Source organism: Sturnus vulgaris, chromosome 9, assembly GCF_052056855.1.
Source record: "Sturnus vulgaris isolate bStuVul1 chromosome 9, bStuVul1.hap1, whole genome shotgun sequence".
Classification (NCBI taxonomy): domain Eukaryota; kingdom Metazoa; phylum Chordata; class Aves; order Passeriformes; family Sturnidae; genus Sturnus; species Sturnus vulgaris.
Window position 1 is genome coordinate 4,212,089 of NC_142251.1, and position 23,869 is coordinate 4,235,957.

A 23,869-nucleotide genomic window follows, 5' to 3' on the forward strand; every position below is an offset into this window, starting at 1 on the left:
CAGTGCATGCAAAGAAGAAAAGAGCTTGCTATGGGCTGACTCCAGATAATACAAAAATGCCTTAGATACAGCAACTTAGATTTCCTCAATTAAACCACAGGTTGGCTATATTTAGGTCAAGAGATTGGTCAGGAAATTAAACTCATCCTTTTTTGTTTTGTTTTGTTTTTTCCTCTTTTATAGTCTTATTGGTACATCCTAACCACATCAAAACTTCAAATAATTCTCATGTGAGTGTTAAGCCCTGCTCCTCCACGTTTCTCCTCAAAGGAGAAATAATCATGGTAACAGCTGTGAGTTGATGAGTCTGATGGAGAGCTGAAATTGTGTAAGAAGGGGATAGGATAGGGATAAATGTGGAGCACTCCCTGCAGCTGTGTGCTTGAACTGGAGTTACATCCTCCTGCATCACAGGCACAGAGGAAACAGGTGCCCAGTTTTGTCCCCAACACTTTTTTCCTGCAGTGAAAGGTTATTTTTGCATGATGTCTTTAAAATTATTCTCTCGACTCCTTGCTGTAAGGAACAAGTGTAAATACATGGATTTTGGGCTGGGGAAGGTGTTTAAATTACTTATATAGATATTTTCACTCCACCCCCTGCCCCTTTGCCCCCACCAAGCCCTGAGGGCATCTGTGGTCCTGCAGCTGGGATGTGCAAGGATCTCCAGAGGGAAACTCCAGCAGCCACCCCAGCCTGCAGAAAGGGACTGTGCCGTAAGGAAATCCAAAGGATTTGTTGCTTTTATCTCTTTTCATCTCTGAGTTTATTAAAGTGCAAATGTCAACCATGGAGACAGCTATCACATGCAGTGCAGTACACAGAGAAACACTTTCCACACCATAAATGGAAGGAAAAAGGCTTCCTTGTGATTATCTAATGCACAAAGGACAAAACTGAACCAGGGCTCTGTGCCCTTCCATATCAGAAAGTACCACAGCCATGAACTGGAAAACAAAACCATCTCCAAGCCCTCAGTTAAGAGAAAATATTGAGAAGGATGGAGTGGTTATAGAGCTCAGGTTTTGTTTTTTTCTGAGCTTCATGTTAATGATATGTTTGAAGGGGTGTTTCTATTCAGAACTTTTTAAAGTTCAGTATCTTTTTCTTAAAGTCATAAATAGATTACATTATAAATCATAAATACTCCTTAGAGTATGAGTTTAAGAATTGCAGTGGACAAGTCCAGTTCACCTCTCTCATAAAGCTGAGGAAAGATGCTGGACACCACAGAAATCCTGGGATTCAGTTTTGCTTTGTCCTCTAAAAGAAAAAAACAAAAACAAATGCCTTGAGGTACAAACCACGTGAATATAACATGATACAGAACATATGAACATGCTTTCAGCAACAATAAATATTACCATGGCTACAGGATCTACTTCACAGCTTTGTGAGATGAGGATAAATAAACTGTTTCCAAACTTGAAAAAAAATATAATCAGAGATGAGTCTTACAAATAAACTTTGATTTTTAAATTAAGGCAGCTTCAGCAGGAACTTCAAGGCTTTAGTTGAAAACAGACTTTTTCTAACACCAAAAGTGTACTCGTGCTTGCAGGTAGAGCTCTGATTCACAGTCTGGTTCTCCTAATTTTGATGAATAAAATGAGCAAGGCTCTGTGCATCAAATACCAGGTGTGCTCTCTGCAAAAGTCAGTGTTCCATCCGTAGGTGTCATGTGGGAACTCTGAAACCCAGTTCATCTCTCAGGCATGGGAGTGAGGTACCTCTGGCTGAATCATTAACTCCATGGCCAGGAGGCAGACTGGGAATTCAGAATTACAAGAAGCTGTTGCTTTTTTTTTTTTTTTAAATAAGTGAATGATGAAAAAGGGATATATATATAAGGGGAGGGCTAAGGAAGCCAAAGGAAAGCACTAAATGAAAAGGCCATACCAAAGTAAGACCTTAAGAAAGGTGACTCTAGTAAGGTACATCATATACCTGGAACAAAACCAGATCCTAAAACTTTCCAGGAAAGAAACAGCAGGGGTTGGTTTGGCTCATCCAGATGTGCGATTCTTCTTCCCTCTCTCCTCTCAGCTAATAAAAGGGTGAAGCCAAATAATTGCACAACAAATGGTACTTCAAGTATTGAGAAACACGGCCTGCATGTCTCAGTGGGGGGATCCTGCATGAGCTGGGGAAATTGTGCACCTCGTGAAACAAAGCTGCCACTTCCAGCAGTCCCAACGCGCAGCGAAGGCACGAGTTCATGTCCTGCACACAGCTCCCTCTTCCTCCTGCAGGGCTGCATGCTGACAGCAAAGAGCAGTGAAATGAAAAGGAGTAGACAGAAGGGTTGTTTTGTTCAAACCTCATCTATTCCAACACCAATGCCACTATAATCACACACAAGAACGTATACACAACACACGCTGACCAGCTGGTTCACGTTTTTACAGCACTGCCCGTATATTCCCTGTGCTTGTGCACACCTCATGAAATGCTAAACTGGACACACAGCTCAAGATGTGTTTCTGACCCGTTAAAAGGAAAAATAAAATACCCTGCTGCCTTTGCCTGCTCAGCTCCAGCTCCTGAAAATAAACCTGCCCCAAAGCCATCAGCACCAGGGCGTTGGTCGGGGGGGGTGGAAGGGGAGAATTCCCACAGCTCCTGTGAGTGATCCCACTTCCCCTCCCGTCCCTGGCCAAGGCCATGGCTCAGCTAAACTACTCATGGGCTTTACCTAAAAGAGTGTGTAAAAACAGCATCCCCTTTGTCCAGGCCCTCTCAGAGGCTGGGATTAGTGAGTGGTGGCAGTGTCCAGGGCACACACCTGCCCTGCTGGAAGAATAAAGCTGAGAGGCCAACGACAGAGATGCCACCTGCATTTTATATATATGCATGTATGCATATATAATACTTACATATATATAGCTTCCAACAAGAACAGCCCAAGGTATTTCTGAATTAACTCATCCAGGAGCTGGATGTTTCTGTTGGAGCCTATCTGAACTCTTTATCCTTTGCATTTTGTCTCTCTCCCCCTCGGGCTGAAGCAAAATTTGGGTGAGTTTGTGGCTTGCAAAGCACAGCTGTCCAGTGGCTTCTGAAGAATTGCACTTGGAGTAATTCAAGTTTCTGTAGTTCAAATATTGTCTACCCTGCTTTTCCCGAGGCTTGTGCATGTACCAGCGTAACTCAAAAAGAGCTGACCACAGTGTAACAGTGTGAAAGTTAAACTCTTCCTCTGGAAAATGTAACTAGAGGTCAGCAGCTCCTCTGCAGCTGGGAAACAGAATACAGCCTATTTGAAGGTAAAATAAATAATAAAAAGAAATTAAAGTCCTCGGAGCGTTTCAAAGTGCAGCACGGATTTGGGTAAGGCTGTGCCGGACCCAGGTGGGCACTGAGGAGCTGCTTCCACCAGTGCTGCTCCCTCCCCTGCCTCTGCTGACCCTGAGCAGGGAAATGCTTCACCTCTCTGAGTCTCTCCATATGGAAAGCTGAGTAACTCTGACTGCCCTCCAGGCAGGACTGGTTTTGCAGATCCACACAGCAGTTAATGTTTGCACGGGTCTGAGAAGATGCCAAGTGCCACAAGGGGCTTATTCTACAACCTAAAAATCCCACCCGCCTCCAGGAAGCAAATATTTCCTCCCAGGGGCATTTGCTGCTGCTTAATGCTATTAGTTCTGCTGGGAAGGGAATCCCAGAGGACAAGAATCAATTTTAAAAAAGACAATCAGTACATCTACCTGCCCCTGACCCCCAGACTGTAACACACCAGCCCCCTTAGCAAGGTGGGTACAGGTGCTGCCAGGATTTGGCAAGATGCTCAGCTGGGAGTGAAGATTTGAAAAGCTTTTAACATTTCAAATACATTTCACTCATTGCTGTTTCCTGGATGGAAATTAATGCCAGGCCCTACAGCTGCTCCTGCTCCTTTGCAGAGGGGTTAATCTCCATTACCCCAAAATAATTCAGGGCTCTTTGCTCATCTCAGCCTTGATCCAAAAGCTGCTGAAGGGCTGGATGCCCCTCAGCTTTGACTCTGGGGTGGGGTTTGGTTTTTTTTTTTGCATGCAGGACTTTGGATTCTCTATCCAAACTCACACCACAGCACTAGGGACACAAATCACCTGGCAGGCACCAGGCACAGCACCAAAGCCATCCTCCACCCCAGAGTATTTATTAAATAATCATAATGTAATAAAAGGCTCGTTACAAAACCTATGAGCACTACAAATATTTCCAGTATTTCTTTTAAAAACAGAGCTGTTCTGCTGTGGGCTTACAGTCCAACCACTGCTGTGCTGCTGTGTTGGATTTAGTGTTCAAGAGCATAACAGCAAAACTGATTTTTTCTTTTTCTTTTTTTTCTTTTTTTTTTGGAAGCTTTCTACTTCGTGTGGCTTCTGGAAAAATTGGAGCTGTAAAGTCACGTTTGTGAGGATCCAAGCACAATCTGTAACAAAAATAAGGCAATTTTGTGGTTCTTCTTTAAAAAAAAGGGACTTCAAGCTGAAAAAGTCCACGTAACTGCCAGTAGATGGCAAAAATATCCCGTGTTTGTCTTGATTACCTTAAATGATTAATAAAAAAGGCTTACTGTGTTGTTCTCTTCCTTGCTTCTCGTACAAACTTGCAGGAAGTATAAACTAAAGTGCAACTGTACAGAAAAAAAACCTAGGAAAAAACCTCATGGGATCATAACAAGCTATCAAAAAGGCAGATTAAATTTTTTTTTCAAATTGAATGACTGCATACCTGGGACCAGCAAAAGTTCTTTGCTTTGTTTCTTAAAACAGAACACAAAAATAAAAACCAAAAAACAAACAAAAAAATCAGAACAAAACCAAACCCTCCACCCAGGATTTTTTTTTTTTTTGGCAAAGCTTTCATAAAGCATTTGTTCCTTGATTAGACTATTACTTCATAATCAAGTAAATGGAATTAAATATCATGTCAAAGCCAAGCAGGTGCCAACGCTGCCCCATTAGATTAATCCCGTGTAATAAAAAATAATAAGTCTTTTAAACAAAGAAGTCACACATGCATTAGGGTTTTACCCTTGGGTAACAAGAATTTAACCTTAAAAATCCCTGCAGTTCATCTTAAAAAATAAAATCCCATCCTTCAGATAGCCAGTAGCAAAGGAGCAGTAAAATTCTGGGTTGGGATGTCCCTGCCTGGTCAGCGGCGAAGGTCACAGTCAGTGGGCAGGGAGTGTCCAGCAGCAGGAAAGGCAGATCTGGCAGTGATTTTGGGGAGGTGACAACAGGCAGAGGTTCCTAGGGGACAGGTGAGAAGTGAGTGCTCCGGAGCTCCTGCCCATCAGGGATGATCCCAGCCCTCGGGGGAAGCGCTGGGATTTCAGGTGGGTGAGCCAGATCCTGTCCTCTGCTCACCTGAGCCCTGCTTGGCATTCAGCCCCTGGAGCCCGTGGTGAGGCAGGGCAGGGGGAGCAGGCTGCAGGGAGGTGGTGATTAAGGGCTGGGGAAAAGGCAACCTGCTTTCAGCTCTGAGCATGGTGAGCAGGTCAGTGCTGTCCAGAGCTCCTGGGGGGAAATAAAGCACCTTAGGGACAAAGACTGGGCACGGGGAGGCCTCCCCAGGGCAGGTGTGCACCAGGACCTTTGCACATCCCACCTTCCCTCCCCATCTTCAGCAGAGGGAAAAAGAGAGGGGAGGGAGGTCATATTGCACTAGTGCAGAAGCATCTGCAAAGCTGCTGCTCTGGGGAGAAAAGTGTTAGAGAGGCTGGTACCTGGGTGTGAGCACTGCAGAGCTGCTTCATCACCCTCCACTCCATTTCACAGAGCTCCTGGTCAACCCTCTGCCCCGGCTCAGCCCAGCCTGCCCCTGCTCTGCACAGCATCAGGGAAACACCAAACTCCCTGCAGGAAGCTTGGCTATGCCTCCATCACCTCAGGATGAACCAGGGGGGAGGTGTTTTCTAAAAACTCAGTGATATGTTTGTTACTTTACAGCCTTGACATATCCCATGGGGTTCACCAGGAAATAAAAAAAAAAGTATTGGATATATTTTGCCAGGCACAAGGAGAGAAATGACATTAATTTCCTTGGTGCCTTGCTGGAAGGGAGCACATTTTGGGTCTGGACCTGGGTCTGTGCCACGGGCTGAGGGGCAGGCGAGGGAAGGAAGAGGAAGAACAAGGAAGCGAAAGAAAGGAGGGGCGGACGAGTCAGCGCAGATCCTCACAGAGACACTGGTGCCATCAGCGAGCCAGGGCCATGATGAGGCTGGCACACATCTCGAAGAAGTCCATGGTGTGGCTGCCCAGGCGTGGGGGCACCGAGGGGATGCTGCCCACGAAGGAGCCGCTCAGGGAGCCCATCAGCGACTGGCACTCGGCCGCCGCCGCCGCGTCGATGCTCAGGCGCGGCCGGTGCAACCCCGCGGCCGAGCAGGAGCGCTGGGGCGTGGAGGAGCCCGACCTCTGCTCCATCACCTCGTCTTGAGAAGCCAAAAAACAAGAGAGGGAAGAAGAGAGAAGAAGTTTGGGGTCAGTTTGGCAGCTGCGGTAATGAAATGGGAACAGCAGCGGAGATGAAAAGACGAAAAGCGCTCCAAAGCGCGTTTGCTGAAATGACACACACGTAAGCGCTTCAAAATGCACAGGATGGTTCTGAAACTTCCAGCCTTGCCCTTCTACGTGTTCTCCAAGTCCTACTCACCATCAATACTTTTGAAGTCCAGCAGGTAGCTGCGGTTGTCCACCTGGTAGAGCTGCAGGCTCATCTTCACGTAGTTGCCGGTGACGGGGTTCTTGCGGCGCACCCGCAGGTGGTAGGCATTGACCACCTGCAATGGGAAACCTGCCCTCAGCAAGCAGACTCCAGGCAGCCAGGAAACCTGCCCTCAGCAGGGAGAATCCAGGCAGCAACAGCAACACCAGCATCTCTTTCCTTATTTTTTTTCTACATACCAGCAAGACATTTTCTGGGAAAAACAGTTTCTCAAAAGGACAACGCCTGTAAGATGAAGCAAATGGCTTCATTTCCTCCCATCTTTAAATATTCTTCTCAAGGCTGTGATTCACCAGGTGCTGGCTGAGGAAGCTGCAGTGACCCATCTGCCAGGCACAAACCTGATGTTTGCTCCTCCCTCACCAGCAGCCATAGCCACACAAAGCCAGAAGTCCACCCGTGGACCCACATACATGGACAGTGTTCATGAAATCAAACTGGGCAGAGCAGCCTCTCCCATCAGCACAGCCAAACCCATGGATCAAACCAACCCCAAACTTGTGGATCAGCCTCAAGCTGAGTATTTCCCCTCGCTGCTTCCCACCTCACAATCTGCTGCATCTCATTTACAATGAGATCTTTTCTCTGTGCTATTTTTATGAAGCAACTGCGTGGATGGGAGAGTTAATTCTGATGAAGAGTCACATTTTAAGTTATTCTTAGGGTGGGAAAGGCTATTGTGAAACCTCCTCATATGAAATAAGCTCCACTGCCTACACAGAGATGTTGGGCTGAATTGGTTTTTGAGGCTGTACCAGAAATACAGCAGATTTGTTCACTCCCTGTAAAACCATACAGCTAACAAATGTCTGGCTGGTGTGGGTAAATGCACCTGGCCACAGTCCATCTCCTGCCTGGTGCAGGGAAATGTGGTTCCTGGAAGCTACTTGGCTTTAAAGACGTAATAATATCAAAAATAAGGAGGAGTCAGGAGGTTCTAAAGAAGCAGCACAGTGAGATTCACACAGTACAATGCCTGGGACCTGGAGGGAGAAGGGGAGCTCCTCTGGTGATGAAGTATCTGGGCTGAAATTCTCCTTACCTGGCTCCCAATGCTCACATGATGCTGCTGCCAAAGGCCACGAGCCAGGAGAGCTCACCTCAGGGGCTGCACCAGGATTTGGGGAGTCAGGCACAGCAGCAGAGATCCAGGGCTAACTTAGGAGTTTATTATTCCATCTTTGAAAAGGAGTGTGACTACATGTTGCAGTGACCATAAATACCTGCAGTGAGTATTGTCAGCTAAAACATCTGGGTTTAAATCAAGAAGTTGAGCCTTAAACTGAGGAAGCAATAAGTGTCTGAAAACACATCTGGTCTATAAGCACTGCTGAAGCTCCATCAAGGAAAAGACCAGTACATCAGAGATACAAATCCTGCACCCAAGGCCCCAGCCCCTCATCTGTGCATCCTTTAGGACAATTCGTACTGTGCCACTTCAGTCCTGACAGAACCAGGCAGAAATAATGAGAGTTCCTCTGCTCAGGAGCACTCAAGATGACCTCACAAGGAATTAGCCACTAAAATTAGAAATGTGAACAGCTCCTCTTATCCCTGCAGCTAAACGAGGCAGAATCATCTTTCCAGTCTTGGAGCACTCAGAAAGAAACCCCTTATTTCACTCCATAAATAAACACCACAGACACTGAAGCACAGCCAGGGCCCTAATTCAGTGAGTTTGCCTTAACAAGGAATAGGAGGGATGACTGGAAGGTGAGAGCATTCATCTGGAAACAGGTGAGGCAAATGAGGTGATAAAATCCCTGAATTTATGAGATAAAGGATGCTGGAAACCCAGCCTGGGCACACTCCTTACCTTCCACTCGAAGTCCAGCTGCTTCATAGCCCGGTACACCTCGGCCATAATATCATAGGGTTTGCTCTGGCTGCGGATGCCCAGGTGCCACTTGGCCTTTTTGACAGTCAGGGGCTTTGGCTTGGTGGTGTTGAGGGCATCCAGGGGGCAGCGGGCTTTGGGGCTGTCGGCGATGAGGGGCGGCATGCGCTCGGGGTGCGGCTTCACGCCCGGGGGGATGTGCAGGGCGCTGTCGTCCATGAAGGAGCCCGTGGGGGGGCTGGAGGCCAGGTAGAACTCGCTGGCCTGGTTCATGATGCGGCGGTTGTCGATGACCAGGTGATAGGCCACGGCCAGCTGGTCCTGGGGGTCACCACTGTACAGGCTGTTCATCACCTCCGACTCGGTGCACTCGAACTTCTCGCACACCTCCCGCACCGCCTCGTCGTCGATGACCGTGGCGTCGTAGGAAGGGTCCTCTGGGAACAGGTAACTGGGCAGCTCCTCCTTGAACCACTCGTGCTCCCTGGGGGAGGAGAGGGGAGAATTTCTCCTCCACTGCACTGGATAATGAGAATTTTAGACTTTCTGTGCTGACCCTCTCAGGATGAGGCTGTGGAGAAGGCTTCCAAAATGGAACGACGGAACTAAAATCGCTGGTGTGTAGTTTGAATAGAAGTGTGTAATATCACAAGGTGAAAAATTCAGAGCTTGGGGTTTTAGAACATAGCAATATATAGAGAGAAAGATGGATGTTCTGGAATTTGGGGTTTTAGGATATAGTAATGCATAGAGAGAGAGGTGGATGTTATGGAATTTGGGGTTTTATATAGAGAGCAAGATGGAGGTTTTGGGATTTGGGGTTTTAGAATATAGCAATACATAGCAAGATGGGAGGTTTTGGAATTTGGGGTTTTATATAGAGAGCAAGATGGAGATTTTGGAATTTGGGGTTTTAAAATACAGCAGTATATAGAGAGCAAGATGGAGATTTTGGAATTTGAGGTTTTAGGATGTAGCAACATATAGAGAGCAAGATGGAGGTTTTGGAATTTGAGGTTTTATATAGAGAGCAAGATGGAAATTTTGAAATTTGGAGTTTTAGGATATAGTAATATATAGAAAGCGAGGTGGATGTTTTGGAATTTGGGATTTTATATAAAGAGCAAGATGGAGGTTTTGGAATTTGAGATTTTGGAGTATAGCAATATATAGAGAGCAATATGGAGGTTTTAGGGCAGAGGTTTCTTTCTTCTTCACGGGTCTAGGTGGTACTTTTGTGATTGGATAGAAAATGCTGCACTGCGGGTCACGGGTGGTTGGTTATTGGGTCAAAAGCAAAAATAATTTAGGTGTTAGTTTTTAATTGGACTATTAGGCCTTGAAAGACCTTGTAACGAGAAAGATACATTGCCACTTCTTCATTTTTAGCTTGTTAGCTAGAAGTGCTGTAGCACTCACTGTAATATAGATAAGAATTAATAAACACCTGAGTCCAAACACAAAATAATGTCTCTCGTGCATTTAATCCCGACTCTGGCAGAAGAGAAAAAAGAAGATAAAAAGTGACAGGGAGCCTCTCTGTGAGAGGCAAGATGGGGAAATTATGACCAGCCAAGAATAAAACCCTGATGAGCTCATCCCCTGATGAGCTGGAAGCAAAACCCAGCCCGGTACAGGGGCAGCAATGGCACTCTGCACACTGAAGTAAGACCTCAGCACTTCCAAGACTTTCCCACTCTGGGATTCCCATGGGCCTGATGGAGATACAGAGCATCAAACTTACCCAATTCCCACCAATTTCCAATGAGGTGAATGATAACTAAGTGTCTAAAACTCATACAGTGCCTTGTCTATAGGTTCCATGTATTGACAGTAATCTCGCTGCATGTGCTGCCTCTCTAACATGTAATTAAATCCTCTAATCCTAAGGAATTAAGAAATAAAAAAGGAAGTTTGCATGGGTTTAATTCAAGGGTAAAATTAAGGCAGTCCATTGAAAATGCATTAAAAATCTGAGAATTCCTGGAAGCCCTAGTAACATTTATGTTTATGCTATAGCTAGATGTAATGCATCCAATATTTACATATTAAGTTAGTAATTCTTAGGTTTCTCCTCCTTTCCTATTGGATATACAGTAAGTACAATGATTACCCTCTTTATCTGGTACCCACAGGGATATAGTCTTGAAATAAAGTAATGAAAAATGGCTGCTGGATATTAAGTTCTTGAGATTATTGCATGCTATAGCTGGCTTTGCTAAGTGCTATTAAGAGATTTTTAAGGCTATTTTATAATGCAGTAAGATTGAATTTTAAATATTTGTATATAATATATATATATATATATATAAAATCCTCATGCTGTTCATCATCACCCACTTCCAGCCAGCACAGAAGGGGTGCAGGGCTGCTCCTTGAATCACTTGGGACAAAAACCATCCGGATGAGCTGACTAGTCCTGAAAACCACCCTGCCCACCTGCCAGCAGGTGACCCCCAGGACAGTCAGCAGAGACCCCCAGAGGCATCCAGCCCATCCCAGCCCACCTGAGCTGACCTGATGTCCTTGATGGTGGCTCTCTTGAGGGGGTCCACCTGCAGCATGTGCATGAGGAGCGTGGCCACGGAGCGGTTGAGGTACTCAGGGATATAAAACACTCCCCCACGGATCTTCTTGAACAGGGTGGGGACGTGCTCGTCGTCAAAAGGCAGAGTGCCACACAGGAGGGCGTAGAGGATGACACCACAGCTCCAGATGTCCACCTCTGGGCCAGCATAGAGCCTGCACGAGGACAAGGGCAGGAGAAAGATGTCACCCCATCCTCTCCTCAGTCAGAATGGAGGCTCTGTGTCACCCCAATCCTCAGGTCAGGGTTCAGGTGTGGGGACCCCCTGCCAGCTCCACCAGGGACAGAACTCCAGCCCACACCAGGGCTGCTCATGGGCCTCTCCCCAAACCAAATCTGCCTCAGCCAAAACTGCTCAGGGAAAGGAATGGCAGGGCTGGCACTGGCTGCCCACACTCCTGTGTACAACCCTGCCTCCACCAAACTCTTCAAAAAGCCAAACCTCACATTTCCAAGAGCCCTGCCAGGCTCTTTTGCCCTGAGGGCTCAGACAGAAATTTCTATTCATTGAACGAGGGAGATCAAACAGCAACAGAGAATTCTATCTCTGAGTGTTTATTTTTGGTGTGCTGGTATCAGTGCTCCTGCTTCCGACAAGCTGCCAAATGTGCTCTCTGCCATCCTCAACTCAGGACACCCCAAATAAACATTTCTGCTGCTCCTGCTCGTCTCTTTTTGCCACAACTGATGCCTCCCCAGAGATTTTGGGAGGCAACACTTGCCCTTGGGCTGTAAGGACCCTACCGAAACACAGAAGTTGAAATGCAACTACAGAAGTCTCGTCATGAACCCTCAGCATCCTGCACTTGCTCCTCTTGAAAAGCACCACTGCAGATATATCAGTGTAGAAATCATGCTGTGGCCATTGTCTGAACACCCCCAAAACACCTGGTCTGCTTGTCCAAGGCTGAGACTTTCCCTGCTGAGGCCAGGGACAGCAGCAAAGTGGGACTGCCTGAACAGTCTTGTGGACCTTTTATCCCAAATGAGATGCACTTGTATGGCTCTGAAAGCTGAGCTGCCACACTCTACAGAGGACAGGAGCCAGGAGCCAGCTCCCCCCTGCCCCACACACCCCCCAGCAAGGCAGGGAGGGTGGATTGTGCCTGTCCCCCCCAAATTAAGCTTTCACACACTGCTGCAGCTCTGATAAGAGCCCAGCTTGGCACACTGAGCAAGGGCATGAAACTCAGGCAGCCCTGAGCCTGTAGGTGGGAGTGATGAGGGAGGGATGCAGCTACAGCCAGCCCAAAAGTACAACATGTGGGCTTGGTTTTGGTTTTCCTTCTCCCTTTTGTTGTTACTAAGCTGCATTGCCTGTACCCTTGGAACACTCAGGGACCAAATCCTTGCTGATCTGCCATGTGCCTTGTCTCCTATACCAATTGAAAAACGTGTCTGGCCTTCACTGAGATGGAAATACCATTAATATTTCTTTGGAATCCCAGTAGTTTCTGGCTTTGTCCCCTTCTTGACAATGAGGATTTACTTGGTTTCATTTCACACACTGAGCTGTAGTCACAACAGGGTTTTTGGATGCTAGTCTAATTCCTAGGATGCTCTGCCAACACTTGCTCTGGTGTAAACAGGGATAAAATAATCATAATCAAAGCAAAGACATTCTGAACAAAATATCCTATTCAGAAACTACAGATATAGGCAAAATTACACTGGATTAGGAAAAGTAAAGCTCATGGCAAAGGGAGATTAAAAAAAAGGGGATAGATAATGAGATGGGCAGTTTGATGGACCATTCACAGGACTGAAAATTTGAAAATCTATTATTTGCAAACTTTGCTAAGATATTACAGAGAGAATCAGGAAAAAATGTACATTCTATATAATTTCTGTTCCTGACAGCAAAATATAGGAGGCAACACTTCTGTATCAACACATGGAAGTCCAATTCAACCTTGTGGGGTGTGTTCAACACTGCATGTGCTGTACAGATGTTTCATGCTGAGAGATGCAACCACAGAGGAGGTTTGTCAATTCAATTAATCAGTTCAAAACAAAGTTCTGAAGGTTGAACCTACTGCCACAGCCAAAACCCCAAGCTTAAGGAACCAGAAGGATTTTCATTACAAATGTTGGGAAGTGATTAAAGATCTTCCAGGTTCTTTTGTTAGGGAATGGTTTTCCTCATTAATGCTGTGTTTTTTATTGCAGGTGAGCAGGAGAGGAGGGGTGGCCTGGAAAAGCCTTTCCTCCTGGAACCTCAGTATTTGCATCCAAAGAGTCATTTACACCCTCTTTAATTAGCAATATAAACAGTCAACATCTGGTATTAATAATTCCTCCAAAGTAAACACCTGTAGCAAAACATGGTTTGCTATTACAGCTATTGAGAAGCAAAAATAACCAAGAAAACCTTCAGATCTTTGCCAACAGATTCACCCAAACACAAAATCCAGGCTGGAAGGAGTCAGCTACTTTTACTAGATGTGCAAAGCTGTTTCTAATACCAAGAACAAATTTAAAGTCCATGTGCTCACATAGACTCTGATGAGAAATGGAATGCCTTACCTTCCAGAGATGACTTCAGGGGCTGCATAATTTGGGGAACCACAGCTGGTGCGTAGAAATTCACCATCTGACATCATGTTGGACAGTCCTAAAAACAAAATGCTTATTATACACTGATGTGTGATCTGAAGGTCCAGGCAGGCTGGATCCCATGCCACACAGAGGAAAGGCAGGGAAGTGGAGTGGAATATTTGGAAAGGAACTGTTGATATAATTTAGATAGACTTCTCTGAACTGATTTGAAAATTATTACTTTTGTTACTATTGTTGATGTTTGTTTTTTTTTTTTCACTTCCAACCAAAAATACTCACGCCAGGCTAATTTTGCTCCTTTAAGTTGCAAACCCCAGAGCACAGAGAAGAGACATAATTCATCCCAGAGCACTTACTTCATATGGCAATTGTGTGGAATGAGTAAATTTTCAGGATTTATATTGCTAGAAAGGACTCACTGGGACAGGGTTGGTAGCCCAGGTACTTTAATGGATTTCAATCCCTAATGCCACTTAGAGACTCCTGTTACTGCTCTCTGTAAAATGAACCAAGGCCAAAAGCACATGGCCAAACAGAGGGAGAACATGCACGAAAATAAACACACACAGCCAGCTCACCCTGAATTAGCTGCACCGAGCCTGCCTCAAACATAAATTAGGTAAATTTTCCGTGGGGTGATTACACTAAAACACAGCAGAGATTTACAAATTACTTCTCTGCTCCATTCTCAGTGCCAGTACAGGAGCAGCCTGCACCAAGTAATCCCCGGTGCTGCAGGAAGGGCAGTGTTTCCAAGGCTGGGATTTCCAGCTGGAGCAGCTGCTGGTGGCTGGGTTTGCTCCACGGCCACGCTCCGGCGGCGCTGGCTGCGCCTCTGGAATGCTGCTGGGGTCACCTACCAAAATCAGCTATCTTGGCATTCATGTGGGCATCCAGCAGCACGTTCTCTGGCTTCAGGTCCCTGTGCACAACCATGTGCCTGTGGCAGTAATCCACTGCAGAGAGGATCTGCTGGAAAAGGCGCCGAGCTTCCGCCTCCTCGACCTGCGGGAACAGCAGAGGGAACAGCCCTGGAGGTTGGTGTGCAGGGCAAGGTTTGGATCAGCAAGGAGCCAAACGTTTCCAGGGTGCAGAGAGAAAATGCCAGAGTGTCTGCGACCAGAAGCAGCAAATAAAGCAGATTTCTCACCCTGGTGTTTTACAACGTGCCAGTGTTTGAAAATGATACAGCCCAGAGATGAAAGGTGAGACCTCAGTTTAGCTGAGATGTCAACAAGAGTTTAAAGGTAGCACCTGTCAGACAATAGCCAGCTGTCCCAATGGGACTGGTACAGATCCAGGCTGGACAAAACACCACAAAGGATGTTGCTGAGAGCAAGTCCTCATGGACTTCCTCTGGAAGCAGTAGGTGAAGCTGGAATATCGTGGTGATTTTAATTATCTGTATAGCTATAAAGTTGTATGAGCTATATCAGAGAAACTATATTTTCAATTATTATTTTTACTGATGAATTCCAAAAGACTCCCTTCATGAAAGACTGAGTTTATGGATGCAGAAGTTCAGAAAATATCCAAATCACTCACTGAAAATACTTAGATGGATAAAATGTGTGAGAAATCAGAACTGTACATAGAAAAGCAAATTGAGTCAGCTGCATTGAGCACTGCACTAATCTAACCCAATTTGCTGTAAATGTATTGATTTGGTAGCACAGAGAGAGAATGTGTGATGGGCTGATCCTGCACCTGAACCCTTACTCTGGATGTCCACTTTGGCCCATTTTTACCTCCTTACCTCCCCAGGGCAGACACCAGCGATTTTCCTTGCAACCAAAATCTCACATTTCATGGGCTCAACCCACCTCAGGTGATTTATACCCACTGGGACTGCTGGCATTCGAAAATGTTGTTCAGATAAGCCACATCCTTGAAAAGCCTTCAAAGGACCTGGCGTGGAGCCTAGGGGGGGTTTGGGAGAGGTGAATGACTGGGGCAGAGACCACACCAAGTGGTCTTCCCCTCCCATGCCATAAATTGGCTGCTGATTCGTGGGAGTTTTGACAGGCAACTCATAGCTAAAAATCACAAAAATATGCCAGTTTTCCAAATATTTGCCCTAAGCAACACGTTACCTTGGATATTTTGGTTTCAGGATTGAAAATACACCAGAGAACGCTGCAGAAAATCACACACAAGTTTCGTGTGAGCCAGTACGAGACACCACGGACGGGGTTGCTGTGAAGCAACTTCTATTTTGGGCTTTAACCTTAACTGTGCTCCCTTGAGCAATCATTTTGCTCCTGAACACCATCCTCTTCCCACACAAATGTCTGGGCTGACTCAGGACTGGCACTTACACGTCCATGCTTACAGATGTAATCAAACAATTCCCCGCCGGACACGTATTCCATGACCATGAAGAAGTCTGTTGGTGTGCTGATGACCTGGTACCTTCAAAAACACAAGCAGATATAGAAGAAATATGTAATTAAGAACAGGGAAAGGCTTTTAAACAGATTATTAATTCCAAATCAACACTTCAAATAAGAATTTGTTTGGATCTTGCTGAAAAGCTGTCACTTGTTTCTAGTATAAACTTTCACTTGTCTGTGAAAACACATCTTTTCCAGACCTATGATCTTCCTTCAGCCCTTTAAATAATCCTCTGAAATATCTGCCAGGCAATCTTACCACACTTAGGACTGCCTTGACTTTCAAATTTCCATTTTGGGTAAGATCTGCAACAACAGCTTTAGAAATGAAGTCCTGGTTAGCTGGGGGCAAGGACAGGATCCATCTGCTGTCCCTCATAGCAAGAAAAAAGAAGATAAAGAGCTCTAGGCACTAGAGGGAGCTTCCTCTGGACAGGTACAGAAATGAAAAGGAGATCCCCTAAAGTTATTTTTCAGATATTAAATCTCTCTAGAATGGGGGAAAAAATCCTTCTAGAATGGGGGGAAAAACCCAGAGTATCACTTAAACTCACAGATTTATTCTCCACTTTCCTTCAAAATGACCTGAGTGCTGCAAAGACATTCCAGTGTCCCAGCTGGAATAAACTGCCAGTAATCAGCTGAGGTCAATGCAGCCCCAGGAATTCACAGCAGCACCAGCTGGGACCTCCCTCTCTTTTATTTCAGAGTCATTGTTTTGTTGTTATTTGCTTTTTTTTTTTTTTTTTTAAGATGAATTTCATAAATTTTTATAGGGCTGTAATTTGAAACACAGAGATTTCAGCAATTTCCAGAGGCTGGCACAGGAATGTGGGATACTCCCATAAAGATCAATAGCATCAACCTCATTTTTCTGAGCAGCTTTGGATCCAGATATCTAAGTTACAGTTAATTGCCCCAATATTTCTTTTATATACATTTAAAAACTTATTGAAAGAGGTTTGTGTGCCCCAGTCTCCTCACATCTTTATCACTGTATTTCACGAATGCAACATGTATCATAGGACACAGATATTGTCAAACTGGATTTAATTTTTATTGCTTTGACAAATGTGTGAACAGGATTTGACTTGCAGGATGCTGGGCACACAGCTGAGGAGTCTTGCTGGCGCTTTTTTCATGAAATAATACCAATCTGTTCTCCAATAAATCCATGGAACTGTGAAGTTACTCTAAAGTCAACAGTTGCTGCATGGTTAGTTATTTAACTGCAGAGAGAATTTGTTTTCCCTTGCCTCTAAGTCCCAGGTATTTGCTATATCTCATGCCAGTTTTAAGGCTGACCTAAATGTCAACTTACCCTTGCAGTTACCATTCAACAGCTTTCTTTTATAGGAATGCCAAAGATATTATCGAGTGCCTCATTAATGTGGGCTGGCTGCACAAACTGGGGATTGAGCAGGAATCCCAGAGGCTGCAGTGCAGGTGCTGATTTACAACCCCAACTCAGGTTCATCAAAGTGGTGACTTTCAAAACTTATGTCTGAATAATAAATTTTGAAAAAAAAAAAATGTTCTTTTAAGCTCTGGATAATCAGTCCATTAAAACATAAATCCTATTGACTGGAGGCCAAGGTTTCACTCTCAGAGCCTGACCATGCTGCAATTCATGGAATCATAGAATGGTTTGGGTTGGAAGGGACATTAAAGACCATCCATTTCCAACCCCTGCCATGGGCAGGGACACCTTCCACTATCCCAGGTTGTTTGAAGACCCATCCAACCTTGCCTTGAACACTTGCAAGGATGGGGAAGCACAGCTTCTCTGGAAAACCTGTGCCAGTGGATCATCTAACACACAAAAACTTGACCAAACATATTTTTTACTGCTCTAATCCATCTCCTGAAACCCAGCTGAGTGTGTCTGAGAGGTGTTTGTGCACAGAGGTGGCAGGGAGGGTACTCACAGTTTGATAATGTGAGGGTGCCGGAAGAGCTTCAGGTTCTGAATTTCTCGTTTGATCTTCCCCACCACATCCAGGCTGCGGATTTTCTGCCTGTTCAGTATCTTCACTGCTACTTTGTGCCCTGTCAGCTGGTGCTCACCAACTATTAGAGACAGAAGGCATTGCAAAGTCACTAAACAGTGCAGCAGGGTTCACACGAGCAGTTTATAGGGCACTATAAGCAAAATGCCACTTCTGAAGGGAAAAAAAGCAGAAGATGAGGGTGTGAACTATTTTAAAGTTTTTGTCTCTTCACTATTTTCCCAGTGGAGTCATAGAAGGCAGAAGAGAGGAGACTTATCTGCCAAAACTACTCCACTAAAAACAGAATGAGTTGCTGGAGGAGGTCATACCCCAAGCTAATTTGCAAGGATTTATAGCATGTAAAAGCTAGATTAATCAGAAACAGATATATTTAAATGGCAGAGGAGAATCTCCACCATAACACACTGGTAGACAAAATCCCTCATAAACCCAGTCTTAAAACTAGACCATCACACTTCTTTTTTGAAAAAATGGTGTGGGGATTTTCCTTGCCCAAAATAGGACTGTAGGATTTGCATTACTAAAATGAATTTCTATTTATACTTCTTCCAGCATGCTTCTTGCTTTGATGACAAGCTGCAGGAACACTGCTGGACTGCAGGAGCAAAGTCTGCTTTTAGGAAAGATGCAAACTTCAATATGTTTTTTGGTTTTTTTAAATGCACTTGGTGCATTGAGATGCTGATGTTTATCTCCTGTGTTCAGGGAAAAACCATAACCATAAACAGGGAGGAGCAGCCCCACTGTCACTGGCAGAATTGTACCTAATGATGTGAAATGAATTCAGCATGGGATCCACTTGTTACCCATAAACAAACCACACAGAAAATAAAAAGCTCCCAGGAAGCCAGATTTATATTGAAGCTGAGAGCAGAAACAGCTTGAAAACGGGGTATTTATACCCAAAAAAAGGGTTCTCAGAACAAGCTGCCCCTTCTCAATATTTTATAATGTGATATTCAACAGGTTGACACACGGATGGCTTCCTAAAGCCTGAACAGAAAAACCTGCTTACAGTAAATATTTGTGCTCTCTAATTACCAACATCACCCTTCCAGTAATAACACGTGGTGCAAGGAGTTAATTACCGTGAGCAAACCTTGTTATTACAATATTAGAGCCCGTAATTTTGGCAGCCCTAATGAGCTGATCAGAAGCACCCAGGGTAAGCAGGAGGCGTGAGAAGGGCAGGGCAGCAGCACTCAGGGCACACCAGGTCACTATTATTAGCCACCAGATAAGACCTGCCAGAGATTCTTTCCTCAATAAGAGCATCCTAAAAATAAAACACTTTACTGCCCTTGAAAATTAAAGCGCCACTTTGCATGTCCATTTTATTCCTCGTAATACTTAAAACTACTAGATGAGGGAATGAAAATAAACTCAGCTTTGCAGTAGAGATGCAATTTAGGGATTAGCTGAGGGCTGGAGGAGGCAGATAATTCCTCTGGTGCAGTGCAAGGAGTGCTGTAAATAGTCCAGGGAGGCATTTTAACTGGTGAATCCTTGGGGAGAGGAGAGCAGGGCAGTTCTGCAGGGAGGTAAAGCAAAGTTTTTTCTCTGAACTAGGAGGAAAATTCTGATTTCTGCCACCCTTTGTTTCAGGACAACACTTTCTGGCCTTGCCTCAGCATATGCTTGGAAAAATTTTTATTATACACTAGGGGGAAAAAAAATGGCTATGCCCAGCATGAATAATTATTGTTTTTAATACTATTGCCAAATAGTTCATCCCCTTTCCCATCCGTGACAAACAATGTGTAACTCTGCAAAGGTTTGCTAGCACAAACACATTAATAATTAAAAATAAACAGCGTATTTTGTAATCCATCTTTTGCTTACAGTAAGCATTAGATACAGAGATATTATTGTTTCTGTCCCCAGTGACTTGTTAAGCCTCCTTGAACTCGGTGAGAGAGAGACAAAGAGGGAACAAAATTTCCTATGTGGTGGGAGACTTTAAAGCCTTTGAGGGCTGTCTGTAGCTGCAGGAATTTAGACATGGGCAGTAAGGACAACCCTCCCTCTGCTCACAGAGCCTCTGAACCCCAGGATCATCCCAGAAGTCAGGGGCAGGTCCCAGGTCTCCCACAGGCATGGAAGAGGATCCTCACCCCAAGGGTGGGCAGTGGTGGCCTTGGCTGGTGGTGCAGACACCTCCTTCCCTCTCACTGCCTCCCCAGATCAAAAAAGTAGAAAGGGAGACTCCTGACATTTACTTATTTTTATAAAAGAAAAAAAAAATTGAGGAGGAATAGCGATTATAGCACTACAAGCACAGATAATAATTAAAACCCCTTGACAGCATGGGTTTTTGCATCACTTTCTTTATCCTACCAGCTCAGGCAGCACAAGCAGTTAACATTTTTGCAAATGCTTCAGGGCAATGTAGAAGCTTGTGGAGGGGTGAGGAAACTCCTTCCCTATCAGTTCTGCTGGCCCTTATCTCAGCCCAAAGTTAAAAATGAAATCCATCCAAAGCATATATTTAGCAATGCTGTATAAATTCTGCCCCAGTGCCACTTGCTTGTGTGTTATATCAGCCTCTCCCTGTCCTTCATCTGCTCAGCCTCCTTTAGTTTATCTTCCCTCTGACACAAAGTTTGTCTTTCAGCAGCAATGCTACAGAGCCTGGGAAAAATGGGATCTGATCCTGACTGGAGCCCATGGAGGTGACAAAGACAACCCAAGACTGACAGTCCTTAAGGGACCACAAATTGGTCACTTCTGTGGCAAACAAGCGAGGGAAAGAATCCACCAAGGCCCCCAGGGATGCTGTGGGTGGCATCACATGGACAAAAAAAATAAAATAATCTGGGTTACTCTGCTGGATTTTGACTGAAGCTCTCCAGGCTGCACCAACCTCCCTGTGTGAGGGCTGTGGTCACAGGAAAGCTTTTGGGGACCCACAGGCTGGAACGTGCCCACAGCAAACACAGTTTGTCTCATCTGTTCTTACCAACCCCCAGGGAAGGAGATGCCACCTCCTTCCTCCAAGGCTTTGCTAAACTCCAAATCCAAGATCTTCTCCACAGTTCTATTTCTGCAAATTATTCTAATCTTTGGCCTGGAGGACAGGGAAAACAAATATATTTGGTAAAAACGCTGTGTGGTAACTTCAAGTCTCGACATGACACCTCCTATCCACCCACCACATCAGCTCCTGCCACCTTCCTCTCTTCTAACAGATGCTCCATCCTCATCCTCATCTCCAGATGGAATTTCAGTATTAGCACCAAAATCCTGCCCTCATCTGCCAACCTATTTGCTCCCCTCCATGCCTTGGGTGGATTTTCTGTAAATGAGATCAAGAAACTGAATGGGCTTAAAACAGAACAGTTTCTTGCAGTGTTCAGGCAGTTTTTAGGAGGATCAGTTCCCTGAAGACCCAGGCACTTTTTCCATCATGTCTCTGGCTTCTGATGGCTCAAAGTGACTGCTCAGCTCCAGCCATGAGTTCAAGCTCTGGTTTGTACCCCATGTCACAAAATCCTCCCCTTCATTGCCATTTCTTATTTCCTTAATAACAATAGTCCTGAACAACTGTAAGTTATGATTTCTTAATTTTGATGAGTAAGGCAGGAAAAAGTGCCAAAACCAAAACCTTGTGCAAGGCAGAATTTGAAGAAAACACATCAGCAACAAGAAATGTCACTGATGGTACCTGACTTCTCCCTGAAAAAGCAATTATTATACCCAACACACAATGCTTGAATCAATCAACAAAAACCTCTGCTTTTCTCATGTGAATACAAGTTTTTCTAAAGCTCAATCGATTAAAATACTGTAATTCTCTATAAATGGGAGATTCAATTTCTTCATTTCAGTTCCCATCTCAAGCACAAACTTCACCTGTCAGTTGTAGGCACAATATTAAGGGAAAAGAAACAAAAATAGGGTACTACTCACCTATAAAGGATTTTGAGCTAGGAAATCTCTTTTATGTTGTTTGAAATATTTCTTTGGAAAATGTCCATTTTTACCAAACTCAGGTCATATGTGGGGTAGGGGGTATTTGTGCTAGTTAAGGAAAAAAAAGGTATTGTTGGCAGGTTTAAATTGATCTGCAAGGAAAAAACCTGCCTTTGGAGCAGTTTTGAGGTCTGCTAGTACACAGGAGTGATTTAAATGGTCCTTACTGTTAGAAGTATTTATTCTGATAATTCTTTAGACAGTAAATTTGTGGTTTGGGATTAAACAGAGCAATATATTTTTAGGGGCGTGATTAATGGCCACAGGTGGACCTAGCTGCAGTGGTTGTGGTGGTTTCTTTCATCTGCTGTCAATTTGGGTTTATTTTAAAACTCCAGGCACTGAGGGCAGGCACAGCACCCCTTTGCCCAGCCACATCCCAATGGGGTGGGGGGACACTGAGTGGGACAGCTGCTCCCCCAGCTCCAGCTAAACCCATTTCCTACTGGGAAACACAGCTCAGGCACTGACTTTTGTTGGTTTTCTGTTTTTTTCAGTATCTCGTATAAAAAATGGAATTCTGCACGAAATGGCAGAATTCACAGGAAAAAGAAATACAAATATTTGCAAACCTCGTAGCCAGGTAAAGCAAAGCCTTCAGGATGTGAGCTGGCTGCTCTGGCAAGACTGGCCAAGGAATCCCTGTGTGGAGCCCCAACCTGACACAATCTCCCCATTCTGCAACCCGGGAATGGTTTGGGATGGAAGAGACCTTAAAGCTCATCTCATCCCACCCCCTGCCATGGGCAGGGATATTTCCCACTATCCCAGGTTGCTCCAACCTGGCTTTGAACATTTCCAGGGATGGAGCAGCCACAGCTTCTCTGAGCACCCTGTGCCAGGGCCTCAGCATCCTCACAGGGAACAATTTCTCCCCAGCATTTCACCTAACTAATTTCACCCTGTGTCAGCACGAAGCCATTCCCCCTGGCCCCACCACTCCACGCCCTGCCAGAAATCCCTCTCCAGGTCTCTTGCAGCCCCTTTAGGCACTACAAGGTGCTCCGAGGTGGCTCTGGAGCCTTCCCTTCCCCAGGTGCAGGCACAGCCGGCTCATCCCTGCCCTCCCCGGCCCCTCCATCCCCGCCGAGCCGCTCGGGGCTGCGGGGCGATCGATGCTCGGAGCGGCGGCAGCACCAGCCCCGCTCGCTGCCGGCTCCAAGAGCACCCCGGGAGCACCTGCCGGCTCCAGGAGCACCCCGGGAGCACCTGCCGGCTCCAGGAGCACCCCGGGAGCACCTGCCGGCCCCTGTCGGGAAGGGAAGCAGCGAGGAGCGCATTCCCGGCACGGAGGGGCAGGATGCCGGTGCGCGCTCCAGCCTCCCCATCACCTCCCTCCGAGCGCGGGAGCGAAGTTTTGGTGGGTCCTGCTCGCAGCACGGGCTCCGGGGGCTGTGACAGCCCGGAGCAGCCCGGGGCGAGCGCTGCATCTCCCACCGGCCGCCCGCATCATCCCCGCCGCGGGCAGCGGCCGCCCCACCGCCCGTGTGCCCCGGGCACGGCCCCGCCAGCCCCGGGGATGCCGAGAGGAGCCGGGAGCAGGCAGCGGGGCAGAGGGAAGGGAGGGGATGCCGGCGCGGAGGCCGCGGGAGCGGAGGAGGGAGGCGGCGGCGAGGGGCGCACCCGGCCCGGCCCGGCCCGGCCCGGCCCCGCCCGCGGTACTCAGCTCTTGACTTTGCCGAAGGTGCCGACCCCCAGCGTGTCCCCCAGCACGTAGTGGCCGATCTTCACCCGCCCATCGTGCTTCTGCTTCTCGGCCATGTTCGCCCCCCGCCGCCGGACCACA

At 46.0% G+C, this 23,869-nt stretch overlaps 1 protein-coding gene across 5 annotated transcripts; it reads right to left on the reverse strand.

The window, feature by feature from the left end:
- Positions 1 to 742: 742 nt before the first annotated feature.
- PRKAA2 (protein kinase AMP-activated catalytic subunit alpha 2) lies at positions 743 to 23,869 on the reverse strand. 5 transcript variants are annotated; one of them, XM_088169667.1, is made up of 10 exons: positions 22,021 to 23,162; positions 21,071 to 21,178; positions 18,028 to 18,169; positions 16,025 to 16,118; positions 14,567 to 14,711; positions 13,674 to 13,761; positions 11,078 to 11,302; positions 8,540 to 9,044; positions 6,652 to 6,778; positions 743 to 6,430 (listed from the first exon to the last, which is right to left on the reverse strand). In XM_088169667.1, the coding sequence occupies exons 4-10, from the start codon at positions 16,082 to 16,084 to the stop codon at positions 6,192 to 6,194; spliced, it is 1,389 nt and encodes a 462-aa protein (XP_088025793.1). In that variant the 5' UTR covers positions 16,085 to 16,118; positions 18,028 to 18,169; positions 21,071 to 21,178; positions 22,021 to 23,162; the 3' UTR covers positions 743 to 6,191. The 5 variants fall into 5 exon arrangements, with proteins under 5 accessions (XP_088025793.1, XP_014726063.1, XP_088025794.1 ...); XM_014870577.2 differs by lacking the exons at positions 21,071 to 21,178; positions 22,021 to 23,162 and adding an exon at positions 23,751 to 23,869; XM_088169668.1 differs by lacking the exon at positions 21,071 to 21,178.